Genomic DNA, 26,740 nt, shown 5'->3' with positions numbered 1-26,740 from the left:
TCCTGCGCTAGAGGCCGTGCCTCCACTCCCGGCGGAGCGGGGAGCTGCTATGCCACGCTCTGCGTCCGCGGGCGCCGACAGGGGCTTCTAGGGTGCCGCCGGAGCCGTCATCCCCTGCTACTGGCACCCTGAGCTTCCTCCCTCGCTAGCCCGGACGCTGCCGCACTGACTTTGCCCGCTGCTCAGCTGACGAGGCTGCAAAGCTGTAGCTAAGTGGAGTTGGCCTCCCTGCCCACCTGTGGAAGAAGCTCGCGCTGATTGATGCGCCATCGACTTTTTTCCCCCTCGGCCTCGCCGGCGTCCCCTCCCACAGATGCAGCATCACCCAGTGATAGTACTTTAGGCTGGTTTTTCCCCCAGGCTTCGGGCTTTGTTTGGGTTTGATTCTGTTTGGCTGTTCAGTAAGCTGATTTATGCAGCAGAAGCCCCATCGGCTGGAGAGAAACAAAAGCTCTTTTCTTTGTCCCTGAGCCGGCTGCGGAGCCTTCGCTCGCGTCGCCGCCCCGGGCCATTGACCGTCAGAGGAGGTACTTCTCGCGGAGATCGCGGGACCGCGGAGCAGAGCTGGCAGGGCCGCGGGGGCCCTGAGATGCCAAGCGGTGCCCGGTCCGGCGTACCTGCACCACTTGCTACGAGCCGAGGGGTCCGCCTGCTGGGCCTTCGGGAAACGTCTTAGCGACACTTGGCCCGCGGGCCCCGAGGTGCGCCCGGGAGTCGCCAGCGCGCATCCGGATCGCAGCCAGGCGGCGGGCGCTGTGCAGGCTGCTTTGCATTATGTGCCGCTCCGCCCTGGCTTTTTTTACTGCCGCATTTGTCTGCCTGCAAAACTGCCGGCCAGGTCCTGCCCCATTCCTTCGGGCGGCCTGGGTGTTTTTAGTTGTTCTTGGACTGGGCCACAGTGGTAAGTTATTTTGTTTTCTTTTGTTTTCTTCTCTTCCCCAAAGGTCTTGGTCTGTGATGAAGCACATCCTGGCCAGGTAAGTGGCCCAATGTCAGCCTCCTTGTCCTGAGAACTTCAGAAGGGCGAGTGTGTGGCAGCGTCCTCCCTTCAGGCGGCCTGAGTTAGGCCAGGTGTGAAGTGTTTCCGTCCTGGAGTGACAGCAATAACAATTACACGAAGACTCTGTGTGTTGGTCCCGGGTTTGGGGCAAGCAGTAATAGAATGGAAGTCTGGAGGAATGGAAGGTCATATTTACATAAGCCAATTTAGGGGTTCTGCTCCATCCTTGAAGGCATTCTCCTTTATGTCATCTTTAAAGATGCCCCCCATATTTCTGCATGTGGATCTACTAACCACTAACTTGGATTTGATTCAAGCCTGAGGATACAAATTGGTATAATGGGAGTGAGTCTTCTGGTTTTGAGTCCATGAGAAGATGGCTGCATACAAGTTGCTTCTACCATAGTGCTCAACCTGAATGAATTAAACACACTAGGAATATTCTTTAAGTCATGATTTTTGTTTTCATCTTTAACAAAAAGTCCTAGCTGATTGATCCTCAGTAAGATCAGCCCCTGAGACTGAGACCCAAAGACATAAATTTAGAGTAGGATCGACACCATTTAATCCAGGCAAGCCACTTCTATCAGAATTGCCTGGATTTGGAAATGATACTTCTTTATAAAGTATATTGTCCTTATTTTACAAGTGAGGATGCACCTCCCTCTGTAAATCACAAGGATGCTCAAGTCAAATAGTGTAAGAAAAGGTGTGGCACTTTTGAATTACATGCAAATTTAAGCTAGCTGTACTGGATTGTTCACAAACAGTAAAACATGCAGTAAATAATAGTACTAATCATCAATTTGTGATGAGATCTTCTTAGTTTTAAATCTAGGCCAAACATTTATTTTTGCCAATGCAAATGTTATTGCCATTTTTTAAAAAATTACTGTATTTTGTGTTTGGTCATCAAGCCTTTAAATTCTGTTAGAGCTTTTCTCTGACCTCTGCTGTTGAAGTATAGGGTTGTAATTGTTTTCTAGACTAAAATTTTCTTTTATACATTGAATTGATGTGCCATGTTTCTACCTGAAGCTAATAAAAACGATCAAGTCATAACCTTATAAGTAAGAGTTTATAATGGAAACATCCAGCTAGTTTCACTCATTTGTTGCACATATCATTGTCTAATATTTGTTTCAAAAGGAGATTTACCCAATTATGTGAAATGAGAGCAATTTAGAGTAAATTTTTATCTTGTAGTTATATTTTGGCTTATATGTTTATTTCACATAAGTGAAATTTAAAGCAAAGGAAATAGTAACACTATCAATTATCTCTTTAGTGGAACATGCATTAATTGCAATATATTTTCCACCAGGTATAATTCCATCTTCCATTAATAAGTGACAAAGTATTTTTCTAGATTTAGTAAAAACACACATGTGTGCGTGTGGACGCACACACACACACACACACATACACACACAATAGTAAAATGACCAAGACTGTGTCAACAGAGTATATTTTGTCCCAAATACACTTAACAAAGAAAAAAGTGCTACTTCCTTCTAGAATTTACTACTAATAACAATACTTTAAAAATATTCGTGGGCACCTAGGTGGCCCAGTCAGCTAAGTATCCAACTTTGGCTCAGATCATGATCTCACAGTTCAGCTGTGCTGACAGCTCAGAGCCTGGAGCCTTCTTCAGATTCTGTGTCCCCCTCTCTCTGCTCCTCCCCCACTTGCGTTCTCTCTCTCTCTCAAAAATGGATAAACATTAAAAACTTTTTTTCATGTCCTTGTAAAAACCAGTCAAGTTCTCATGTAATAGCATTGTATTTTCATCCAGTGACTAGAACTGGTTTGAAGCAAATGCTATGAATGGGCTCCCTTGCACCTGCAGTTGTGAAAAGGGAATGCTTATCTGAAATCAGAACAAGACATCCTTTTCCCAGTCTCTGTCAATATACAAAGGTTTCTGATGTATAGTGGTTTGCATTGCAGTTAAAATCATGCAAAAAATTTAAATTATAGCCAGTACAACTCAGAAAATTAGAGATCAGCATAAACTGTTGTACTTCCATGATAGAGCTACAAGTCTCAAATTATATGTCTTCACAGTGCAAATTAGATGCTTAAAGCAGAATAGAAATTTAGGTATCAGTTACAAAAGAAATCTTGTTCCCTTGTTCAGTAGTTTACACCAAGGAAAGTTTAGGAAAATAAAGGCATACACAAGTAACCATAAACTGCACAACAACATAACTTTGGGTTTAATTTTTGAAGTAGGATTTTTAGGTCCCAAATACATACTATAGTAGACTTTTAATAATGAATATATGGTGATCAAGGAGATGTTGTTAATAAAATCTGACTATTTTTCTAATCTACAAAAATGTCTTTCAACTTTCTTTGGTGGAAATCACCAACAATTGGAGAAACAATAACAGTATAAAATAGTTAATGAGTAACTGGGAAACGCTAAAGAATACTTAGTGGTTAATATTTGAATAGTTAATGTAGCAACACTGTTGTTTCTACATTTGTTCACTTTGCAAGGTTAAAAATCTTTTTTTAACCTAAATTTTTATAGGGCAATATAAGAGTGACAAATTTTAGAAATTACCTTCTTTATTAATAAAAGGTGTTAACTATTATTGCAATGTAATTTTACCTTCAGTGCATAATCAATTATTCTTTTAAATAGTAATCAGCTGGATTAGCATTATTTTGTAACTGTAATATTATTTTACCTTAGAACATATTTTGTATCATAGGTGTTCTTAGATTTCTTTACGCTTACCTAAAGTAAGAGGATATTTAAGAGAACCAGGCTTCAGTTTTAAAGGTCCAGGCTTCCAAATTATTTGCACAATAAACATCCAAATTAATTCTATCTTAATGCAACTAAGATACTTCCTGATTGAAAAAACAAAAGTTTGTGCTGTACATGAAAAGTTTTTGTGCTGTATAAGAAACCAAAAGAACTAGTAATGATTTGTGAAAATTCCTGTGCCCCAAAATATTTCCTTCACCTGTTAACAAATTATCTGAAATTTCACCATTGTAATGGATTTCTTTGGATTAAGTGCAGTACTGACAGTAAGTTTTTTTCATTTTTCACTTTATATTTGGAAATTTTCAAACACATACAGAAGTACAGAGAATGGTATAAGGAATGACCATATACCTATCACCAGGCTTCATCAACTATCAACTCAGGGCCAGCTTCACCTACTCAGTTCATCTCCTTCCCTAATAAGATTATTTTGAAACAAATTATATATTATTTTATCCCAAATTATTTCAGCAAATCAAAGTACTACTGGAGGAGAAACACTATCATTTGTTTCACAGCATGAATTTTTTAGCTGAAATTTTGGGCTACAGGGAAGAAATGCAGAAGTGAGGGAGGAAATAAAAGAGTTTCAACCATATACTTTTCAATGATTCTGTTATGGCTGCATTAAAAATAGTTCTCTTAAAACTATGCCTATGTAAAAGCTTTTTGGTATGCATGTATATGAAAAAGAAAAAAATGCATGAATAAGTCTACTTCCCCAGCCAAATATCAATTATTTTATCCCAATGGAATCATAGGTGAGGAGAATTGCAGACAGCAAGAATGGACAACTCTTTCAAGGATTTTTGCTATTAAGGAGAGAGAGAAATAGAAGATGACAGGTATTACAACATGTATTGATATGCACTTGCAATGGTCCAGTAGAGAGGAGAAAAACTTTCAAGTTTTCTTGATTCAAGACGATTCAAGAGACAGTAGGAACAATCCTTAAAACTGAAACTCAAAACAAGTTATACCTGAACTTTCTTTTCTAGATATATACTGAATCTTCAGGTGGACTAATGCAGTCTTGGGTTTTAACTACCAGTTGTATGCTAACAACTCCAGTCCTGACCTCTTCTCTGATTTCCAGAGAACATAGCAAACTGCCTCTTTGGCATATCCACTGTAAGTTTAAAGGCAAAACCCTAATGTGTTCAAAACCAAAGGTCCAATTTTCTCCCTCAAACTTGCTTCTTTAATACTCTTCTTCATCTCACTTTGTGATCAGCCATACTTCCAGTAGTTCAGGGTAACATTTTGGTGGCATCCTTGATTTCTGTTTCTCTCACATTCCACAAGTCAGTTTACCACCTCCACTGCCATGGAGTGGTTCATGCCATTTTTTGCTTGAACTCTTGAATGCCTATTAAACTGGCTTCTCTACTTCAAAGTGCAGCCAGGCTCACCTTTTTAAAATGTGCCTTGGGTTCTATCATTCCTCCCCTCAGAACTCTACATGGTTTTTCATCTCTCAATTGAAGGCCAAGTCTTTACATGACTTCCAAGATTCTGATGACTTCCTGACTTTACCTCCTAAGTCTCTTTTCCTCTCTCACTTTGTTACAATCACACTTGCTTGCTTCTTGCTATAGCTTGGATGGACCACGCATGACCCTACCTCCAATCCTGAACGCACAGTCCTCTGCCTGGAATGTGCTGCCTTGAAATATATTTCTGATTCCCTCTCTCCTAGTTCTTCCAGATGTCTATTCAAATATCATCTTATCAAAAAGACCTTCACTGTCCTCCTTATCAATACTATTTAGTTCCTTACCCTGCATCTTTTTTCTTTTATATATTTTAGCACCCCTAATATATTATTATTTGTTTGTTAGTTACTGTCTTTCTCCCTTGCTCCCAACCCAGCAACTACATTAAAGGTTATGAGAAAGGTACTTTGCTCTCATTTGAGTTGTGGAAATGCCAGCTATGTACAAGGAGCTAAGTAGATATTTGTTGAGTGAATGAAGGAATGAAAAAGTAAATTCTTCTTCATTTTTTCATCAGTTGATTATTTTGTTCAGTCCAAGACAAGGCTTCATTTTTTTCCTATCAATCTCTTTAATCTTTGTAAAAAACAGATGAACTGAAGAATTAAGTTCTACTATATTTATTAGACAATAACAGAATCTTCTTTCAGAAGAAAAATAAAGGTATTTCTCTATTTTGTATAAGCATGAAAAAATTGCCCAAGGAACCAATTTGGCTGTGATTTTTTTTTCCATTCACATATGATAAAAGTTGACTTAATCTTGTAACATCTTTTTTTTGTTTTGAGCATACCATATCTTCAAGTAGTAAAACCATTTATATAGGACTCTAAAAATAGGACTGACCAGGTATAAAAAAGTTATATGAGAATAATTTTACCAGCTGATAATTTTTTTCCAATGTATAAGTTTTAAACATAAATTGTTTATTCATGAACATATACAATTGGTAAGCTAATTAAGCCGTGATTAGACTGAAAAAAATAGTTAATAATTTTAATGAATTATTAAGGGGAATCAGGAGATTTTATTTAGGAGAGTAAGGGATATCTTTGAATAGGTTTTAATATAGGCAATAACAAGATAAATGTGATAATCAGTTTTCCTTCCAGTTTGATTTTTTTATGAGACATGAGAAATATGATATAGCAAAATTATATTGCCTTTTCAATTTTCCTGTTCACCGTTTTGAATGAACCTTCCTCAAAACAAATAAAGTATTTGAGATAACCTGGTCTTTGTTGTTCAACAGTTTAGAACCTTTTCTGCCCATCTGTGAAATTTGACTTCTCTAGGTATAAAATAGTTGGGTGTTAAATTCTTCATTTTGTTTACCAACATCCGCACCCCGCAGTCACTTTACTGTTCACTAGCTGGATATCAGAGGGTATTGTTTTGATCTCAGTTTCTTTAGGCTTTAACAAATAGGAGCCAATCCTATGCAGGGGCCATCAGTTTTCCAGAAGAGTAATAAACTATTTACCTTCGTATGTAGCCTTTCTCTTGTTTGTACTTAATAAGTTCAGATGCTCAAAGCATCCCCCTTGATAATGCCTGTTGTATAGCATTCTGTCATTTAAATGATGTCTTTGTGCTGGTTTTGTAAGTCTCATTGAGTAACTGGTATAAAAACAGTATTACTTGTAATATTATTGAATCTTACCTTAAGGAAATAGTCTGTTTCATCAAATAACCTAATAACATCCATAACCAACCCTGTACTGTATATGGTTAGTCCTTCTTGGTCCTTAAAATTAGTCCCTGCTGTGGCCCAAGTCTATAAATTTAGAGTTTTGCCAGCATGAGAATGCTGAGCCCTATGTATCTTCTCTAATTATAGATGAAATATATTCTGTAAGCTGTATATTGATTATAAAATTAAAGAATCCATAAAAATTTTTATGAGGATTCATTTTGCATTTTATTAAATTGAACAATTAAATACTGAGCTTAAGTAGGTGACCTAATCGTTAATCTCTAAAGATGTCAGTTTGCCACTCACACACTAAGGAATTCTTTTAAGTGTGGCTTCTATATGAAGTAGAAAGAACTCACATAATCTAATAAACTGTTGGGTAGCTCTTACACTATATCATTCACTAATATAAATGATTTACCATATTAATCTTCATATTAATACTATGAGAGAGGTAGAATTATTATCATATTTTAGAAATGAGGAAACTGAAGCACAATGGAGATAAATAATTTGCTCCAAATCACCTAGCTGATAAGTAGAAGAGATGAGATTTCAACTCTGTTATGTTGTCTCATACCTTCTTCAAAAGTTTCTGGATGTTACTCTAAGTTATACATTCACTGTGACTATCACATGAAACAGGACTTTCGCATACACCTTCTATGGGGATTCTGGGTCTTGCCCTATAACAATATTACTAGCATAGAGTAACTACAGATAAGAGGATACTGATTTGTGAATTGGAGAAAGGGTCAAAACATACCTCTGTGGAAGCCCCCAAACGCTTTCAGGTCATCTTAAATACAACTTACAATGGTTAGTTTCATATCCCAGTGAGAATGAAGAGAAGAGTGTGGCTTTATGGGAGTAACCTAGAGTGTAACTCTGCCTCCTACAGGATCTTCCAGTGTGTTACAGATGTGTATGATTTGTGATTATGAGAGAAAAAGAATAAGACATTAATCCAGTAAGGAGCTGGTTACCTGTTCAGCCAAAAGTGTTAGAAGGGACAAAATCATGGTACATGAATCCGACTGTTGATCATCATAGGGCTTGTGACATTCCTAGCTGCTTGGAGCTACTCTATTATAGTTTGGTGTTCTACATTGTTTAATATATTCATATTATTTTTTCTCCATGAATTTTTACTGAAGTAGTCCTTCAGCTGTTTAATATTTGCAATGATTAGCCATGTCTAGCAATATTGGTTATTTAAAGCATGTCCAGTATATACTAGGCGTATATACTGATATGCTTTCTTCAGGCAGATGTTTTGCTGTTTTCTGTTTTGTTTTGTTTATTGCAGTTTTATAACTTTATTTGACAATCAACATTTGGTTTTTATCCATATGGACTTTCTATAGATTTTTTAAAGCTGTGACAGGTACATAGGTAACGTACATAGAGCACTTGTTTAGTGAATCTTCATCCTCACGTGCTCTGGACAACCAAATACAAGTACAGTGTAGGACATTCCTTATTCCTTTCCCTGAGAAAGCTCTGTTGAGCCTGGTGTCATTGAACATATCTGGAGTTCCCTTCTCCTTTATGGCAAATTTCCAGGCACCCTTTTGAATGCCCGAGGGGCATGGTTCTTAAAGCTGAAGCCATGGATGCACTTGTGAATGCCCTTGGTGTATTCTCTGGTCACCATCTCATTAAGGGCAGAACAGCCCTTCTTCTTTTTACTCTTCTTTGAGGGAGCCAACCAAGGAGCACAAGAGACTGTGTCTCTTCATGCAGAAGTTTGATAATGAGATATAAAAGGCTCTGCCTAAGCCCACTAGGAATACAGCAGAGAGCAAAACAAAATCCCTGCTCTCATGATACTTACATTCCAATTGAAGAAAACAAACAAAAAAAATATATATATATATATACACGCATGTGCTTATATGTATATATAGATGTATATATATGAGAATATGGTATGTTACATATATATTTCATTACATGAAACATTATACATGAATGTTATGATAATATGTTATGATATATATACAGGCATGATAAAAAGAAGAAAGGGAAAGTAGAGTGTGAAACTGTCCTGAGGGAGATTAGATGCTATCATATATGAGGGTGAAACCAGGCCATTTTAAAAAGATGATATTAAACTTATTAATATTTTTCTTTTCTTTCTACATCCACTTAAGGCATTTCACAATCTTCCCTATGGTTTAGCTCCTCTAAAAAGGGGGTAAGATACATTAGGATTTCCAAGCTGATAACAGTAAAAGGAATTGTTTTCTCGTTTGCTATTAAAGGTTATCAAACTCTCACTTATGGAAGAAAAGAGTTGTAAGGTAGTGAAGGGGTGACAAGATGATAAATAAGTGGGTGAGACTAGTGAGATGCTTAAAGGAAAATGGAGACTTTTTTTAAACACCAACTCTTGGTCCATAATGTTATCTCAAATCTATCCCCTCCTTTTAATACAATGCCACTAGAGTGGAGAAAGCCTGAAATATCTTCATTCTGCGTGCTTCCTAACCAGTCTCCATCATTTCAAATCTCTGTCCACATTTTACCTTTCTACTCTGAATCTTCTATGGCTCCCACTGCCTTCAGGCTCTTCCATTTGGCAGACAAACCCTTTCCAGAGCATCCCATGCCTAACCCTCTGGATCCTTGTTCATGTCCCATTTCCGCACCCACCTCAGACCTCCTTAGGAGAGAAACTGCCTGTTGGTTCTGTGTCTCCAGTGCTTGGCACTCAGCAGGTCTTAATAAACTATTTGAAGTAAAGGACTCAATGAATGAGGTGACGACAATAGTGATTAGTTTAAAATTGGGTATCTAAGCAAGTAAGATTAGTTTAAAATTGGTCATCTGTAGCTCTGATCCTCATTAGAATTTGAACTTTAGGAATATAGTTTTCATTTAAAAGGGAGTTCTATTATAAAAGTTTTAATGACATAAAATACACTTGTTTCTGCTTTCTCAGTCCACTCCAGAAAGCAGTCTCTTGGCTTTATAGGCAAATCTTTAGCAAAGATCAAAATAGAGACTTGGTATTTTTTAATCTACTTTTTACAAAGTTGTTTTCCTTTTGAATTTCTGTGATAATTACTTTCATTGTTGATAATTAGGTCTAAAAAGTAATCCTGATCCTTTATCCTCCGTGTGTATTTTAAAACTGATTTCTACTTAGATTATAGAAACTTGAGTTATAGTTATTTGACCAAATACCAAAAAGGATTTGAAGAGGGACTATTCTAATACATTTAATCATTATTCATTTAGGTTTTCTTAAAGCATCTACAGCTTGGTGTCAGGTACAAGTCTGGGTTCTGGAGTTAAAAAAATAATAATAGTTAACATTTGTGAAGTATTTTCTGTATGCCAGGTACCCTTCTGTACATACAGTATAAAAATATATCCTGTGGCACCTGGGTGGCTTAGTCAATTAAGTGTCCAACTCTTGAATTCAGCTCAAGTCATGATCCCACGGTTTGTGGGATTAAGCCCTGCTTTGGGTTCTGTACTCTCAATGCAGAGCCTGCTTGGATTCTCTTCTGTCTCCCTCATTCTCTCCCTCTCTCTGTCTCCCCCCCCCGCTCAAAAATAAACATTAAAAAATATCCTTTAATGCCCATTACCCTCTGAGATATGTACTCTGATCATTTCCATTTTATAGTTAAGCAAACAAAGAGATACTGGATTCCTTCTTCAAGATCTCTTAGCTAATAAATAAGTAATGGAACCGGAATTCAAACCTGAGTGGACTGACTCTCCACTCTCCAACATTGTTACAAACTACCTTCCAGGGGTAAGAAGATTCCCTTCTTTGGTTCTCCCCAAAGGCAAGTTATCCAAGCTGTATGACTATTCAGTCTTCAATCCCCTTCTAGATCATCTCCAGAATTGTCTGCCCAAGCAGCCCCAAATTACTTTCAGGGCCATCCTGTGGGTAGACTGTATTCCACACTCCAGGAGAGGGGAAGTAAAGAGAGCTTGGAAATGTATGCTGGAGTGTCCATGTTGGTAAGTGATAGGCTACTTGCAAATGTAGAATAAAGCTAGAGGATGAAGGGGCAACACTTCACACACTGCCAGTTCCCAAACAGAAATCTAAAAAGTCTGAAACTCTACATTCAAACCTAGTTTTCTAGAGCATTATCAATGCATATTTATCAAGATAGGAAAATAGAACTTAGTTTACTTAATGATTTCTTAGTCTTGGTTGTAACCGTTTTTTGGTCATGTTATTCCCACCACCATTTTTACTCTTGCTTTTCACTCTAATGAAGTTAAAGACAGACTTGTGTAGTAATATATATATTGCTGTAGGAATAGTAGCAAATAATGAAAATACCAGTGATTACTGCATAAGGAAAACTAACTCATGATAAGGTGCTTTTATTTGTTAGTAACTAAATGCCTTTTGGTAAACTTTAAGATGTGAAGAGATTACACTGAACTCTATTTTCTTACAAAGACTGTTATAGCAAGAGTGGAGTGTATGCANGTGTAGTAATATATATATTGCTGTAGGAATAGTAGCAAATAATGAAAATACCAGTGCTTTTTTTTAAAAAATACCAGGTATTTTTAGGTTAGCTTTTACTTTTTATCTCCCCTTATTAATTTAAAATATGTCACAGAAGAACATTTTACTGCCATGAATTAGCCAAACTTGGTTGAATTAGTCAGCTGACATATATTTAATATTTATAAGTGACTGAACAGGTAAAATAAACATTTGTATACTGCTTTCATGGACTAAAAGGACTATTTTTTGTTTTAAAAATCAATCCTAATGTGACCTTTCTGTTTTTAGAGTAAGTAAATTAGTTTAATTTACATATCAAAGAAAAATGTAATGAAAGTCAAATAGTTTCCACTGGGATTTTATAATTTAATTAACACAAGTACTGGGATCAATTCTTGCTCCAAAACTACTAATATTAAACAGATTTATTAAAATTACCTTCCCTAAATTATTTTTTTAAAGTTCCCCATTAAAAATAAGTTTAGGAAATAAGAATAAGATCATTAAATTAGAATTGCAGTGTTAAGTTATAAGTGGCATTACTGGATATATACTCAAGATGATTTTTAAAAATGCTTTTGAGTGCTGTTATTCAGAGTACTAAATGTTCATATTTTAAAACAGTTTATAAGGTCTTAAAAAGTGACCTTTCATGATACCCTAACCAATGAGCCAACCATAACTACTGTAGTGGTTTTGGAGATGTGGTCTCTGCTCATTCCCAGGTATTTTGTTATTTTGTTTTACTTTGTTTTAATCAGCAAACACTGTTACATTTGTCAAAGACAAAGTCTGTTGCCATTCCAGATCAGTACCGGTGCAGTTTCATTTAGAGAACTGCCCCCCAAAATCACAGTCCCCACGTTGTATGGAATAAGGAAACAAAGTAGCTACTCAGAACTAGTTCAAACCAAAGTCAATGGGAGAGACCAAGGTTAGAAATGGAGGGAAAGTCTGGTAATGAGGACAGGAGGATAAAAGACAAGAAATGTCAGCTCTGAAGAAATGTACCAAAGATGTCTTATTATGTATGTAACCTGGGCAGTGGCTTTTTGGCTTAAGATACTTTGATGTTTTACATGGTTTGGAATCCACTTCTCTTTTCAATGGAAAAAGTTGGTATTTCAAGATATGCCAATGGTAAAATGCAGCTACAGTTGAGGTACTGTTTATTCCACATAACATATGGTACCAGGGTCCTATCCTAGGAATTGAACACAAACATTTTCCCAGGTACAAGCCCTTTTCCTGATTTCAGTAGGGAGCATATATTTAGTACAATTCCCTAGTAACTGTTATAGATACTGGGTAGAGGAAGGAGCTGAGTGGAAAGCTTCATTCTTATGGAATAAGGGACTATTGCTATACTCCAAAGCAGATTTAGAATATTTTGAGGTTGAACAAAGAAAACAATTAAAATAAAAATTCAAAATTCTACAAGATTAGGCTAACAGAAGATGCCTTAAGGAATGCCAAACTAGGAAATGTCTCTCCTTAATGCCAGCTTGCTAGGGAGGCTGGACTGGCTATGTGGAGTGGTGAAAGGTATTATTTGATTGCAGTAGAACAAAGAATGCAAGAAAGTTTTGAGATGTGTAGGGACTGCTGTAGAACTGGCTGTTCTAGTAGGAAACAAAGAACTCATTGTAGCAGAACTGTATTATTGGGAATAGAAAAAGAAAAAAATGACCTAGCTGGTTTCTTTTTTAGTACAAGGCATACCTCCCAAGGTGCTGCTCTATTGTCTTTATGGCATTTTGCTTTGAACTTTTATTGAATTTACTGAATTGAAGATGAGTGAATCATAATTGGCAAAAGAAAACTCGCTAGAAATGATAGATGGGGTTCAAGTTCCAAAGGAATTCATTTGGAAGATAGTAACACTGATAAAAACACTCAAGAAAAGAGAAAGTTTCAGGCATTCTGAATTTTGGTTAAAAAGATCCCTTTTGATGAGTGTTTCAACCACAGTCATCTAGAACCAGAGCCTTAAGGTGAGGGCCAGTATAATATAACCACACTGCTTAATAACCTCTGAAGTTGGTAAGGAAAACACAAGGACTAAATGTTATTAGTACCAGTCTCTAGTTGAGAGGACATAGTTTGTCTGATGCCTCCTGAGAAATCCAAAGGCACAATACATTATGACATCTCATGGGACAATTATAGGATGGGTTCCTAAGCATGTCCTGTGCCCTGCTGAAGGCAGCACAGCATAGCTGGAGAATGAGGTCTGGTGTTCCCTGTGAGGGTGCACATGGTATTGATACACCTGTACAGGACCAACAGCTAGCTACTCTTGGAGGTCAGCATAGCATTAACGCCAGAGTTCAATGCTTTCTGAGAACAGGGCCACTGAGTAGATTACCTGGTGATAGACTTGTGGCGGCAGAAACTTACAGGTGGTATGAAAACTCAGATATCACTCTCATGGATTCATGATCCAATGGTCCTTCATGAGAATATACCTAATGAGAATTCCTTGCCAAGGTCCCTGGCCCCAGGAATCGCTAATAGCTCTGCCCATAGTAGAAGTAGTGAGATATGTGGGTGTTTTGGGTGATTACGTGGAATCAGATGAGGCCAAAAACCATGAGCAAAGGCATGAATATATTGTAAAATTTAAGAAAGCATCTGGTAATAACAAAGATGTGGAGGGCATATTATATAAGAGCATTGGACTTTGAAAAAATAGAGGTTAATACTTTGGGGAAATGGAGAGGTAGGGAGTTAGGGGAGAGCCCTATAAGCAGGCAGTGAAAATGAGGAGAACTTTAAAGCATTGGTTGAAGATTTCTGCAAAGAAAGATGAACTCTGGATAAAGCTGAGTTTTGATGAAGACAAAGTAATCGCTGGGCCATTTGGGGTCATATGGAGAATATGGAACAAGAATTTCATAGGACAATACATACAGTAAATTAGTTAATTATATAGCATCACTAGCAAATGTCCTGAATTCATCATCCTATGGTGGTTTTTGTAAGAAAATACCCTTGTTCTTAGAAGTATATACATGGGGCACCTGGGTGGCTCAGTCAATTAAGCATTGACTCTTGGTTTTGGCTCAAGTCATGATCTCACAGTTTGTAGCTTTGAGCCTGGCATCGGGCTCTGCAGTGACTGTTCAGAGCCTGTGTGGGATTCTCTCTCTCTTCCTCTCTCTGCCCCTCCCCTGCTCATACTGTCTATCTCTCAAAACAAATAAATGAATTTTTTAAAAAAGAAGCATACACAAAGACTGGTAGGTAAAAAATTGTCAATTGATACATACATATAAAGATGTACCTAGTCAAATTCCAGGAAATGAAGTTAAAATGCATTTATTAATTGAAATAGTTTAAGATAATTGAAGTATTAAAAAAAGATAATTGAAGTATTACAGAAGCTTAAATTTCTATTCTATAAGACAGGTGAAAATCTTGTCATTATAATTCAGAATTTTCTTTGTGTGAGCCCAAAAGTAAGATGAATTTTATAAAAGACACTGAAATATTTAGGATGATCTTTGGCACTGAGCACAGAAGAAACTTTATTGTAGAGAACAGAATATAAAATATATTATTAGGGGCTCGTGGGTAGCCCTAGGTGAAACCAACTCTTGACTTCAGCTCAGGTCATGATCTCACAGTTGGTGAGGTTCAGCCCCATATTGGGCTCTGTGCTGACAAGTGCAGAGCTTGCTTGGGATCCTCTCTCTCTCCCTCTTTCTCTGCCCCTATGCTCTTTCTGTCTAGCTCTCAAAAATAAATTACTTTAAAAAATAAATAAAATATATTAGTGTGTACTTCATACTGTATTAGTATTATTAGTTACAATAGTATGAATTACTAAGATACTTAATTTTACATTTGGTATTACTACATACTCCTTTCAATTTTTCATACTGCTGAGGGCTTGCAAGAAGTTCCCAGTAGAATATAAGAACTCATTTTTGAATTGGAAAAATAATTTTATCATCCAACAACTGGGATGAATCCATTTGAAAGAATATTAAAATAATTTACCCCTTGATCTGAATAGAAGTCATGTAAATCAGGTTAAGTACAGTGTAGTGATAAATGACTTTAGTTACCCACAACTGATTTGTAAGTCTTTGTAAGTCAAAGGAGTAATTTAATATATTTTTTTAAATTTTTTAATGTTCATTTATTTCTGGGGAGAGAGAGAGCATGAGCAGGGGAGGAGCAGAGAGAGAGGGAGACACAGAATCCAAAGCAGGATCCAGGCTCCAAGCAGTCGGCACAGAGCCGAACGTGGGACTTGAACGTATAAACCACGAGATCATGACCTGAGCTGGAGTCGGACGCCTAACCGACTGAGCCACCCAGGTGCCCCAGTAATTTAATATTTTTGTATATACTATCAGGAAAGGAATATATTTCCTCACTGTGCACTGATTGTCCTTTAGCTAACAAAAAATTCTCCGTCAGAGTTAATTTATAATGCTAATTTTAAATAAAATGTATTGGCATAATATACATCAATAAACTCCCTTTCTTCAAAGTGTCAGTCTTTGGGTTTTGACAGATATATAGGCCTGTAGAACCACTGCTACAATCTGTATAAGGAACATTTCTATCCTTCAAGAAGTTTGTGTGTGCCTCTAAGCTGGCAGTGTTGAAACAAAGTGGTGAATGATTCTGCATTACTGGGTAACTGATGAGCAAGTGGATATACCTAGCATACAGGGTTTGGGGTAACTTTTTAAAATAAATTTTCCAGGGGTGCCTGGGTGGCTCAGTTGGTTGAGCATCTGACTTCAGCTCAGGTCATGATCTCGCGGTCTGGGAGTTTGAGCCTGGTGTCCAGCTCTGTGCTGACGGCTCAGAGCCTGGAGCCTGCTTCAGATTCTATGCCTCCCTCTCTCTTTGCCCCTCCCTCACTATCTGTCTCTCAAAAATGAATTAATGTTAAAAAAATAAAATAAATCTTCCATATTATAAATTGTATTTTAAAATATTCCCATAAATTAACAGGACTGTGCATGTTATAAAGCAGATGTCCTCTAGCAATCATGTCGTTTTAACCCAGACTCTACATTTTAAAGTGCTTTTAGAGCACATAAAAAAGGAGGAGCATTTTTTCTACTTCATCAGCAAGGAAGCAAAACCCCAGCAAAGTTAAACTGTCAAGCCAAGGTCAGAGAATAGGCAGCTAGGACAAGAACAAGTTGCCCTCTTCCCTATTCCAGATTTGGCTTCCAGGGCAGAACTGGAAATTCACAAATGGAAATAGCAACTGCAAACACCATCTCAAGTACTTCTACCTAATTAGCATGCAGCCCAGAGCTGTCCCCTGGCAAGAGGTTGGGGAAACACGGTTGTAAAAGGAGAAGTTCTCCCTTATGCTGAAAAAGTGCCAACCAATCTAAAGGCACTCAGCACTCAGTGAGATGTTCAGGCTGGAGCTGTGGTATTAAAACTCAAAGTTTCCTTGTGCGTGGAAATAAAATGAATTTTGAAAAGGGCACTGTAGTATTTAGGGAGGACTTTGGCACTGAGGACAGAAAATAATCCTGATCGGGAAATCTAACATCTCATCCCAAGAGTGGGAAAAATAATGACATACTACTTGTATGAAAGAATTATCTTGAGGTACATAGGAGTTATTACTGAGTCATCACTTAAGGACTAATAACAGTTCAATTAGTGTAAATTTTAAATCATACTTTGGTAGAACTGTCTTTATGCTATTCTCTATTCAGTATAGGACATTATTTAAGAGACAATCCTCTGTAATCAGAACTGGGTTCAAACTTGATCTCTGTACTCCCTTAGCTGTGTGACTTTAGGATGAGACTTTCCCTAAGTTATAGTTCTCCATCTATAAAATGGGCATATTAATGCTTTCTTCATAAGATTTTTCTAAAGTTTCAATGAAATCATACACCTATTATTGGTATTGTTACATAGAAGAACACCATTTGGTAGAGGACCAAAAACAGTAATAACTTAATAAATATTTATTCTTTCTTTATTTTCCCTAATTTATCAAATTGTATATACAGGTTTGCTTTTTAAGTGATAGAGTAAAATATAAATACCTTTTTGGTCTCTGGAATGTAATTGCAGGAAAACCAAATGCTAAATGAACTAAAATTCACTTTGGGGTTTAATTTATGTTTTTTTTTTCCCTTAAAACAAAATTCTTTATGATATAAAATGTTTCTTTGCTGTTCTAATCAAGTACACACCTGCAATGTGACTTCAGGTTTAGCAAAAATAAGGTAGAAAATGCATTCCTACTATTCTGGGGCATTTCTTTTATACACTTAACTATAGCATTTGAGGTTCTGACGTGAATAGCGGTGTGATTTTTTTTTTTAAGTGGAAGAAAGGAAATTCAGACCTTAGAGAGGAAAATAGGAAGAGCCCCTGGCTCTCTAGTATGTTAGATTAAAACCATTATTTAGAGGAACAGAGTGGGAAACCGGTGAATATTTTGGCTTTTATAAAAAGGGAGTGTGCCTCATAAACAGGACAGTTGGAATGTATGGAAAAGTTCCAGTTAAAACAAGGCACAAAGCACATGACTAATATTGCTTTTCCAAGTTAGACAAATGCAGCTTTAACCAGAATATGCCTCAGAGGGGCCTCTGGAGCCCTCCCTGAATCTTGAGATTTTTGATCCTTGCTGAAGTTCCAAGTCTGAAGAAGGAAAGCTATCCTGAGAGATGCTGTGCTCTGACCCCTACCTTACTTCCTGACTGAGTGCCTCTCACTTTCTCACACATTTCCCCCATATGAGTAAGTGTCAGAAGACAAACTGATGTGCTCAGGTAAGAGAGCAATTGCAAAAGTGGATTTGATCCTCTTTAGGAACAATTCTTGTTACACATTGTCAAGAGAAACTTCACTGTCAAGAAAATAATATGAACTGCAAGTCATTTTCAAATGCAAACAAGTATTCTTTATACACTTTCATCTCCTTCCCACATCTAAGAAGAATATGTCAAAATATATGAAATATAAAATATGCATAAACATATGTTTATATAAACATGTTTATGTAAACATAAGCATACAAACATGTATGTGTATGTGTGTACATATATATATAATAAAAACAAGTACAAATTTCAACCAGATTTCTGCATTGCACCTGTTTGGCCCTCCTTAATATGAAGAGATTACTTCATCACTAATTCATGGCATTCTCCCTGACATTTCCTGTCACCTTAGCATGAATTGCCTTGTATATTGTTTTTATTTCTTGTTCTGCACCACCAAACTCAAGTGCATTTAGGATGATCTTAGACTTCAGCTTACCTGAGAAGTTCCAATTTATACCCATTGCACCAGTGTACTTAACAGTGGCCTCTTTCAGGTTAAAACATGTTCTGATATAGAGCATAATTTATACAATCACCCATTCACTGTATGCTGCAATCAGAATTTTTTCAAAGTTAAGTTGACTGAAGTGTGTGTAAATGAATCAATGAAATGTCAGTGATATGACCTCACCAGACCAGCCTATTCTGATGGCCCGTTTCAACACAAAAGAGTGTCATCAGTGGCTTCATGATGGTTCTTCTTGTAAATTCCATCATGAACTAGCATTTAGATTTATGCCATCCCAGCCCACTTTAAATTCTGACTCATGATGGGATTGCCCCAAACAGGGCAGGGCAGACAAATGGAATGTGTAGCATTGCCCTAACATTTCTTAACCTGCCCGGCATTGAACATGGCTTTCCCTCTACTTTTGTTCTCCAAAAGTTTTTATGCTAGTGTAAAACCCTATTGAGCTCACATGAATTTCTTCTGTATAACAAGGGAGGTTGAAACTTGTCCTTGAAACATAAAGATTATATGCAATAAAAATCTAATAAACCTGGTTAACAAGAAGAAAAGATTACTGCTATTTCATAACATTGGCATTATAAGGAAATTCTACTCAGTAAAAAATTACTCAACTTTACAGAGAAAAAGAACATTTGCCAAATTGAAACTTGATTTAGATCAGAGCTGTAAGAAAACAATAAGTGAATCTGGTGATTTTGCATATGATAATGGTAGCATTAAAAAGTGTGACTTCAATTCAGTATCATTCTCTTGATATATTCAGAGTTTTCTAGAAAGAAACTACCCTTGCTTTAAAATAAATTAGCAGAACTGTACAATATCAGAAGACCAGATGTAAAGAAATTTGTCACTATATGCAGGTTCATTTTTTTCACATTTGAAAACATCAAGATGAGTTCATCCAGATATGTATCATTAAGTAAGAATAATTAGATTGCCTTATACAATAAATAGGTTTTGGAAATGAAGATTTCTTTAATGTAAATAATAAAGAGCTATAAAGCCTCAGAAATTAAACTACCAGATCAACCTCAACTTAGACTACCATTTATTCATCACACATTTATTGAGTGTATATCAGATGCTACACTTGGATTCTGGGGATAGAAAGAAATATATGTAAGCACGTGCCCTCCAGGAACTACAGTCTAGTAGTCTTACTTTTCCAAGTACTTCAGAAACAGCTCTGAGAGACAACCCAGAATGGGGGCAGCAACTCCTTGGGACTGTGAGGGGCCAGGCCCTCTTTACCTTTGTCATTCTTCCCAATGGGTTCCAGGAGAAGGGTTCCCTCAGGGCTCAAGGTGGCTGCTGCTAGTCTAGACATCCTTTTATATGGCTGGTGCACCATCCCAAGCTGCTCTGAGTTCTGGCTTGTTAATGGTTCACATCTGCCATGCTCATGGAAAAACTGGCTTCCCTCCATCAAAGGAAGCCACATCTCAGCGATTTGTAAAGGTTAACACGCCCTAAGCTTCAGCCCTCTCCGAACTGACCTCAGTCAATGACTGACTTATGGAAGGATATAAAAGCCAGACCCACTCCTTACCTCAAAGGGGGACAAACTTTGGGGTATCATTTGTGCTGCAAGTTCCGGGTAGTATCAGGCTAAGACCAGAATTTGACTGCAACAGTATCTCTGTGCCTTGTCCTTCGGGACCGTACCTCACTTCCCTTCCCAATAAATCACTTTCTAAGAATCTCTACCTCAGGTTCCTCCTTTGGGGAGCTAAGACAATTATTTTTCTCTTATAATGTCCTCACTTCCTCACCTTTTCTCCTGAGCCACAATATATGTATTGAACATTATCATACCACCGCCTTTTCCTCCAAATATACTTTGAGACTATCAAACCTAATCACTGGAACAGATAACAGAGATGTCAACAAAGACAGGAATCCAAGCTGATTTTTGCCAAACAAAAATATGGGTGTGTTTTTTCAAGTGCATGTAGAGGCAAAATCATTTAGACAAAATGGTTTTTCCCATAAAGATGCTCATTTTCATTTCCATGGCCTGAATGCTTATTTCCTAAAAGTTTGAAACCATATGGTAAAGGCAGAGGGGAGCAAAAAATGCTTGAGGTTGTATGTTGCTGCTAGACAGTAGTAGTATTTTCTGAATGTATAATTCTGTAGCCAACTATAAAGATTAAAGTGGATTTTTCTAATAATTCTATATGAGCACCATTAATCTATGCATTTGTTGCATAAAAAATTACTATAGTAAGCTGAAGTTCTGGCACAGATATATTATTTTAATTTTTAATTATATCTGCTTCTTTGTCTATTTCAACAGTAAAGTTATGTTTCATACAGTCTAAATGCTAAGTAAAAGAACAAACGCAAAATGTTAATAAAAAATGTGGTTTTGTGTTATGTTTATATGAAATCCAAGGGGAAAAAAAACAAGAAAAATAAAAATACAAGTACTTGTATTTTTTGCGATACTCCCTTAGTCACTAGCTTCTTCACAATACATCTTTAGCTCTTCAGAGCTTCCCTACTCAGATCTGCCTTTCCCAGAGAGCTTCCCATGCTTCTGCCTTTTCTCCCATGCCGCTTTGCCTAATCTTTCTTAAAATTAAACTGACTTTGGTTTTGGTTCCTGTGCCTGGTTTTCAAAGAAGTAGTCCTAACCACCTCTTTCCTCCCTATATCTTTGTAGGGTCATTTAAGAAACAGCTCCTCAGTCAAAACTTGGAATAACTGGGTAACAGCAAGTGATTCGAACATGAATCTATTGCTTCATTTTTATTTTTACATCAAATGATAGCATGCTAAATTTCTGTGCAAAAGAGAGCTTTCAATACTCAGGTAATGTACTGGAGGTATTGAAGATACTAGAGTATTGAAGATATCTAACAATTACATGGCCATGATATACATGTAGAATAAGGAAACTCCAAAGGTCTATTTCAAACTTTATTCTATGTGTGCTCAATTTGCCTGGTTTTAACTGCTATCAAAGTAGGGTATGTATTCATTATAACAGTGTTTACTATTTTTTAAGGAAGTAGCTTTATATAATTATCCAAGTTTAATTTAATTTGTATAGTAAATGCAATTAAGAAAAGGATACTGCCTGAAAAAAAAAATGCATTTCAGCATTCTTCACAAATCATTCTGTCTAGTCCTAATAGGAGAATCTAGAGTAAGTGATACTGAATTTGAAGTACTAAAATCTTCATCAGTTTTAATTGTTGATTCTTCCAGATTACTTTGGGCATCCTTGCAATTTTGTGGTGTAGACTGTAGAGCGGAAAAACATTTGAAATGTTTCCTAAAACTTTCACTTTCTCTATCACTTGACTTATGGAAAGATCGCAGTGTAAACATTGAACCTTTTTTTTTTTTTTTAGTTATTTTTTTGGTCCCTTTCCCTTCACTTACTTCTATAGATTAAATATTCTCAAAATAATATGAATAAATATCATCCAAAACAAAGAATACCTAAGTGACAGTCACAAATATGTGGTTTCCTGATTTTTGTGTACTTTATCCTGTTGATGATGGATATTTATTATACTTTATGACAGACTATTATAAAGGTCATTTCACATGCGTCAGAAACATTTAATTCTGGGAAATAATTAGAAAGCTATTCAGATTAAGTCAAGGTACCCTTTGAAGAATGTGAACAAATGAAGGTGTTGAAAGAGATTTTCAGTAATCCAATAGTCATGCCAAAATTGTATTTGTAACAGTTTGAACTGATGTGTGGATATTTGACTAAATTGGCTTTTCACAATCAGTTTAAATAACTAAAATAAAAGTGGTAGATTTTTATTTAAGTTATTTTTATATATTAGCTATATTTTTAAAACTATTTAAAGGGGCATCTGGGTGGCTCAGTCAGTTAAGCATCTGCTTTTGGCTCAGGTCATGATCTCATGGTTCGTGGGTTTGAGCCCCATGTTGGGGCTCAGAGCCTGAAGCCTGTTTCACAGCCTCTGTTTCCTCTCTTTCTTCCCCTCCCCCCCTCGTGTTCTCTCTCTCTCTCTCTCTCTAACTCTCTCTTTCTGTCTCTCTCAAATAAGTGAACATTAAGAACAATTAAAAAATAAAATAAAATTGTGTTTATGACCCAAGGGGCTTTCATTTGAAAGATGATTAATTATGTTTATGACAAATTTAAAGACACATAATGCCTCCCTCTTTTTTTTGAACCTAGATCTAAATATGCATACAATGTATGTATAAACATATACTTGTATGTATACACATGTAAGTTATTATAATACTAATGATAATAACATTGCAATAATCCCTTTGCTGAGTGTCTACTATACCCTATACACTATGTGTGGCATGCTTATGCTTGCTTATTTTATCTCGTATCAGTATTTTGATATAGGTAAAATTAACCCTATGTTACAGTGTAGAAAATGGAGCCTCAGAGAATTTAGTTAACTATCCTAAGAACACATTGCTATTGAGTGACACTGCTATGGAAATTTGGAACTTTATTTCTAGTAACTACTTAGCAATGCTACTTCATCACATCTGTTACCTCTGGTTGTAACATGAGTAAAAGTAAGACTCTCAGCTCATACTCAGAGATCAAGGAATAGAATTCTTCAGAATGTACACATGTATATGACATTAAATTCTTTACTCATTTCTGTCTTGGTAGCACACTTCTTAATGACATGGGATTTGTGAGGCAGTTAGGAATAAAGCAAATGAGCACAAAACAGCGTTCTGAAAATACATGGTTTAAAATATGACTCTGCTTCCATTGTCTTTCCTAATTTCCATTAGGATCCACAAAACAGTGTCGATAATAAAAACACAATGCTAGAACATAAAGAATACAGTGCTATGTCACATCACTGGACAGGCAGCTACCACTCTCATAGAATAGGAAGAACAACCACTCAAGCACACCCTCAAAGAAGGTGTCAGTGCTGAGGGCAACTAGGAAACCTCTACTGGAAAGCAGCCTCCTGTGATGTTGCACCAGTGATAGGGCAGCAAGTTAACTGAGTATAGGCTGATTACAAACTCCTGGTGTCTGTAAACAACACTCATGCATTGATGTGTTCAATGTAAAGATTTCTATTTACATAAAAGGATCTGGCAGATACACACACACACACACACACACACACACACACACACACACACATCCCTTTAGCATATATAGACTAATTGCTCCATAGTAGCATGACCATTCAGTATAACGAACTGCTTTAATTGGTGTGATATTTGCATGTTAAGTATTTCCTTAATATGTATTTAAAATTAAAAAGAAAAATCCGTAAGATTCTGCTTACTAAAATGTATCTGGTTTGTCTTCTCTTAGGTCTCACCGTGACACTTTCCAGCAGTTAACATTTGACACTATTCCCATGGAGTTCAATTTATGGCCTTCCTCCAGTTCTGCAGAATCATAAGGCCCATCTCATTCATATCCATTTATGGGATCATTTTTCCTATAATTATGTAGACTGAGAAATGTCAACCCTAGACCCTGAGAAGTATTGACAAGACCAAAGTTTGTAGCCCTCTTGGTGATCATTTTTAGGTATCTGAAGTTTGAGAACAGAAGTTGACACTAGAACTTTTTAAAAAAATGCTCAGAAGGCAGACTATAAAGAAAACAGATTTTTGCTTGTAAACTCATTATTTACCACTTGTGTCTTGGAAGTAGACTGACCTGACCTTGAATCTGGGTTAACTTAGGACACAGTCAGACAACTATTAGAAACAAAGACCATAGTCATAGAAGCTGCAGCTTCCCTTCCAAATGAGTGCAATCTTAACTGCCAATGTCCTACCTATTGAGTGAAAGAGCTAGTCAAGTCTGACCTGAAACAGACTTAATTCCACATTCCAGTCAGGTCAAGTTTAAGAGTTAGTGAAGGCTAAGTTAGGTCTGCAAGTGTGCTTGATTTCTTTCTGAGAACAAAACTAAGAAGGTCACTCTCTCCTCTGAATACTTTAGAAATAAGTACCTTTTATAGTTTGGCAGGCTAAGCCAGATGGAAGGATTTTAGGCTATGGAGTCTTCATAGTTAGGTGGCCACACTAGTAGTAGTAAAGGCAGCCCAAAACATCAGTTATTTTTAGTCCTTGGAAATGTAGGCCAGATTGGGACAGATTAGTAAAGAAGTTCTATATAATGTTTATTAAAAGCTAGTATAAAGCCAAGGACAAAGGCTGCAAGGGGACACAGGAGATAATCGAACTGCAGTTAAGTGTTCAGGAAGGATAGTTTTGGCTTAACCTGTTGGTTGTCTGGGGAAATACAGGGGAAGGGTGCTCACTACTACCCCAATTAGTACCTCTGCTATATTTACTCTCCTGGAGTTTCTCTTTCTTCCCACTGCCAAAGCCCACCCCATGCTACCTCTAGCTCACAGCAGCTTTAACCCTGTATTCTAGAATGCTGGGGCAAGTTGAGAGAGAAGAGCAAGAAAAACTGATTGGATGTGGACAAACAGAGATTCTTTTGGGGCTCCATCCCTTTTCAAACTACCACATCCCTGTATGACTGCATACACACACAAACACCCACAGTCCTCTTCGTTAAATTAAAAAAAAAAAAAAGATAAACACGGATTAGGAGAAACAAAATGAAATGTCAAAGAGACATACTAGATATCACTGCCTCTAGAGAGTCATCCTTAAGTATACCCTTTCCCCCAACCTCTATCCTTCCCTCTAGAGCAGAGAAGCCCCTCACTGTATGTCCAGAGTGCTTTGGTGATATCTCTCATTGTGCTTATCACATTGTATTTTATTGTTTGCCTATATAGTAGCTCTCTCCTCACCTAGACTGTGAACTACTTACAGCTAGAATGTCTGTGTTATTTACTGTATGCCTGTGGGTGAGATGAATAAATTGCTATGATTTCCAGTGTTCAGTGATTTCATAGTAAAAATGGACGGTAGGAAGTATGTGATTATTCCACTAAAAATTCATGATAAAATAATTTATGACTCATGCTTTCTTGTATTTTATGCATTTAATTCATAATGATGAGCCTCCGTATAATGATATAAGTAGTTAGTGGCTATGGATAAAGGTAAATAGTTTTCAAGCACAGCCGCGTTACTAAAATGTCACAGCCAAGTGTGGGAATCTATGGAAAAGTGAATAGTTAATAATCTGAAAGTGATCTAGTAATAAAAATTAAATTGGGTAAACCAAACTCATTCAATTAGTTTATATCTAAGGTGCTGAACCATGCTGCTACATTTGGTTCTGATATCCATCAAACCAAAATAATCGATATTAACACAATCAGAATTCCCAGTTACTCTATATGTCATCATTTCTCAAGAAATCAAGATCGTTTTTTCAGAAAGTTAATTCACTATAACCCAACATGGATTAACATGTTCGGATTGAGGTCAGTGTGTATCTATTTTTACAGGGAAAATTCTAGATCCAAAAATGCCTCATTAGTACAGATAATATGAAATATACTGAAATTTCAGCACACTAAAAAAAGGTGGATGGTCTTTTACCATTGTAGTAGAATTCAAGCCAAACCTGAAAACTAACTAAAATATATTTTCATCACCCCCCTTTTTTCCAACCTTATAAAACCAAATAATAACTATCCAGGAAATGTTGTATCTATTAATTATTATATAATTAACCTTACCACTTCCCAAAGAAATTATGTATTTCTAGTGTCATGTACTTAAAACTATTGATCAGCATATTTTAGTTTTTAAAATATATTTTGGTTTAGAATTGCATATACTTCCCAATATGAGAGTAACACCTCATTTTATCCTCCATTACAGAAGACAATAGATGTACATCTTCGAATGCAGCATCCTGCACCAAGTGCCTTGCTCTGGGTCCGGAATGTGGATGGTGTGCTCAAGAGGTGTGCCTTTTTCTTTCTTATTTTCTTTCTTCTTTCTTCCTTTCCTTTCTCTTCTCTTCTCTTCTCTTCTCTTCTCTTCTCTTCTCTTCTCTTCTCTTCTCTTCTCTCTC

The 26,740-nt window shown here is 36.7% G+C and overlaps 1 protein-coding gene across 4 annotated transcripts in view; it reads left to right on the top strand.

Moving 5' to 3' along the window:
* Nucleotides 1–476: 476 nt before the first annotated feature.
* Nucleotides 477–26,740, top strand: part of ITGB8 (integrin subunit beta 8) — an 81,501-nt gene continuing 55,237 nt past the window's right edge. For all 4 annotated transcript variants that reach the window (XR_013333589.1, XM_077757657.1, XM_077757655.1 and 1 more), the window contains exons 1-2: nt 477–901; nt 26,545–26,630. Coding sequence is in view for 3 of the 4 variants with exons in the window: in XM_077757657.1 (XP_077613783.1) it covers nt 775–901; nt 26,545–26,630 (213 nt within the window). In the remaining variant the exon portion in view is untranslated. The remainder of the gene's footprint in view (nt 902–26,544; nt 26,631–26,740) is intronic.

This window comes from Crocuta crocuta, unplaced genomic scaffold (genome assembly GCF_008692635.1).
Source record: "Crocuta crocuta isolate KB4526 unplaced genomic scaffold, BGI_CrCroc_1.0 scaffold62, whole genome shotgun sequence".
NCBI classification, from domain to species: Eukaryota; Metazoa; Chordata; class Mammalia; order Carnivora; family Hyaenidae; genus Crocuta; species Crocuta crocuta.
The sequence above is the reverse complement of the archived record's forward strand: the minus strand, read 5'-3'. Positions and strand labels throughout refer to the sequence as shown.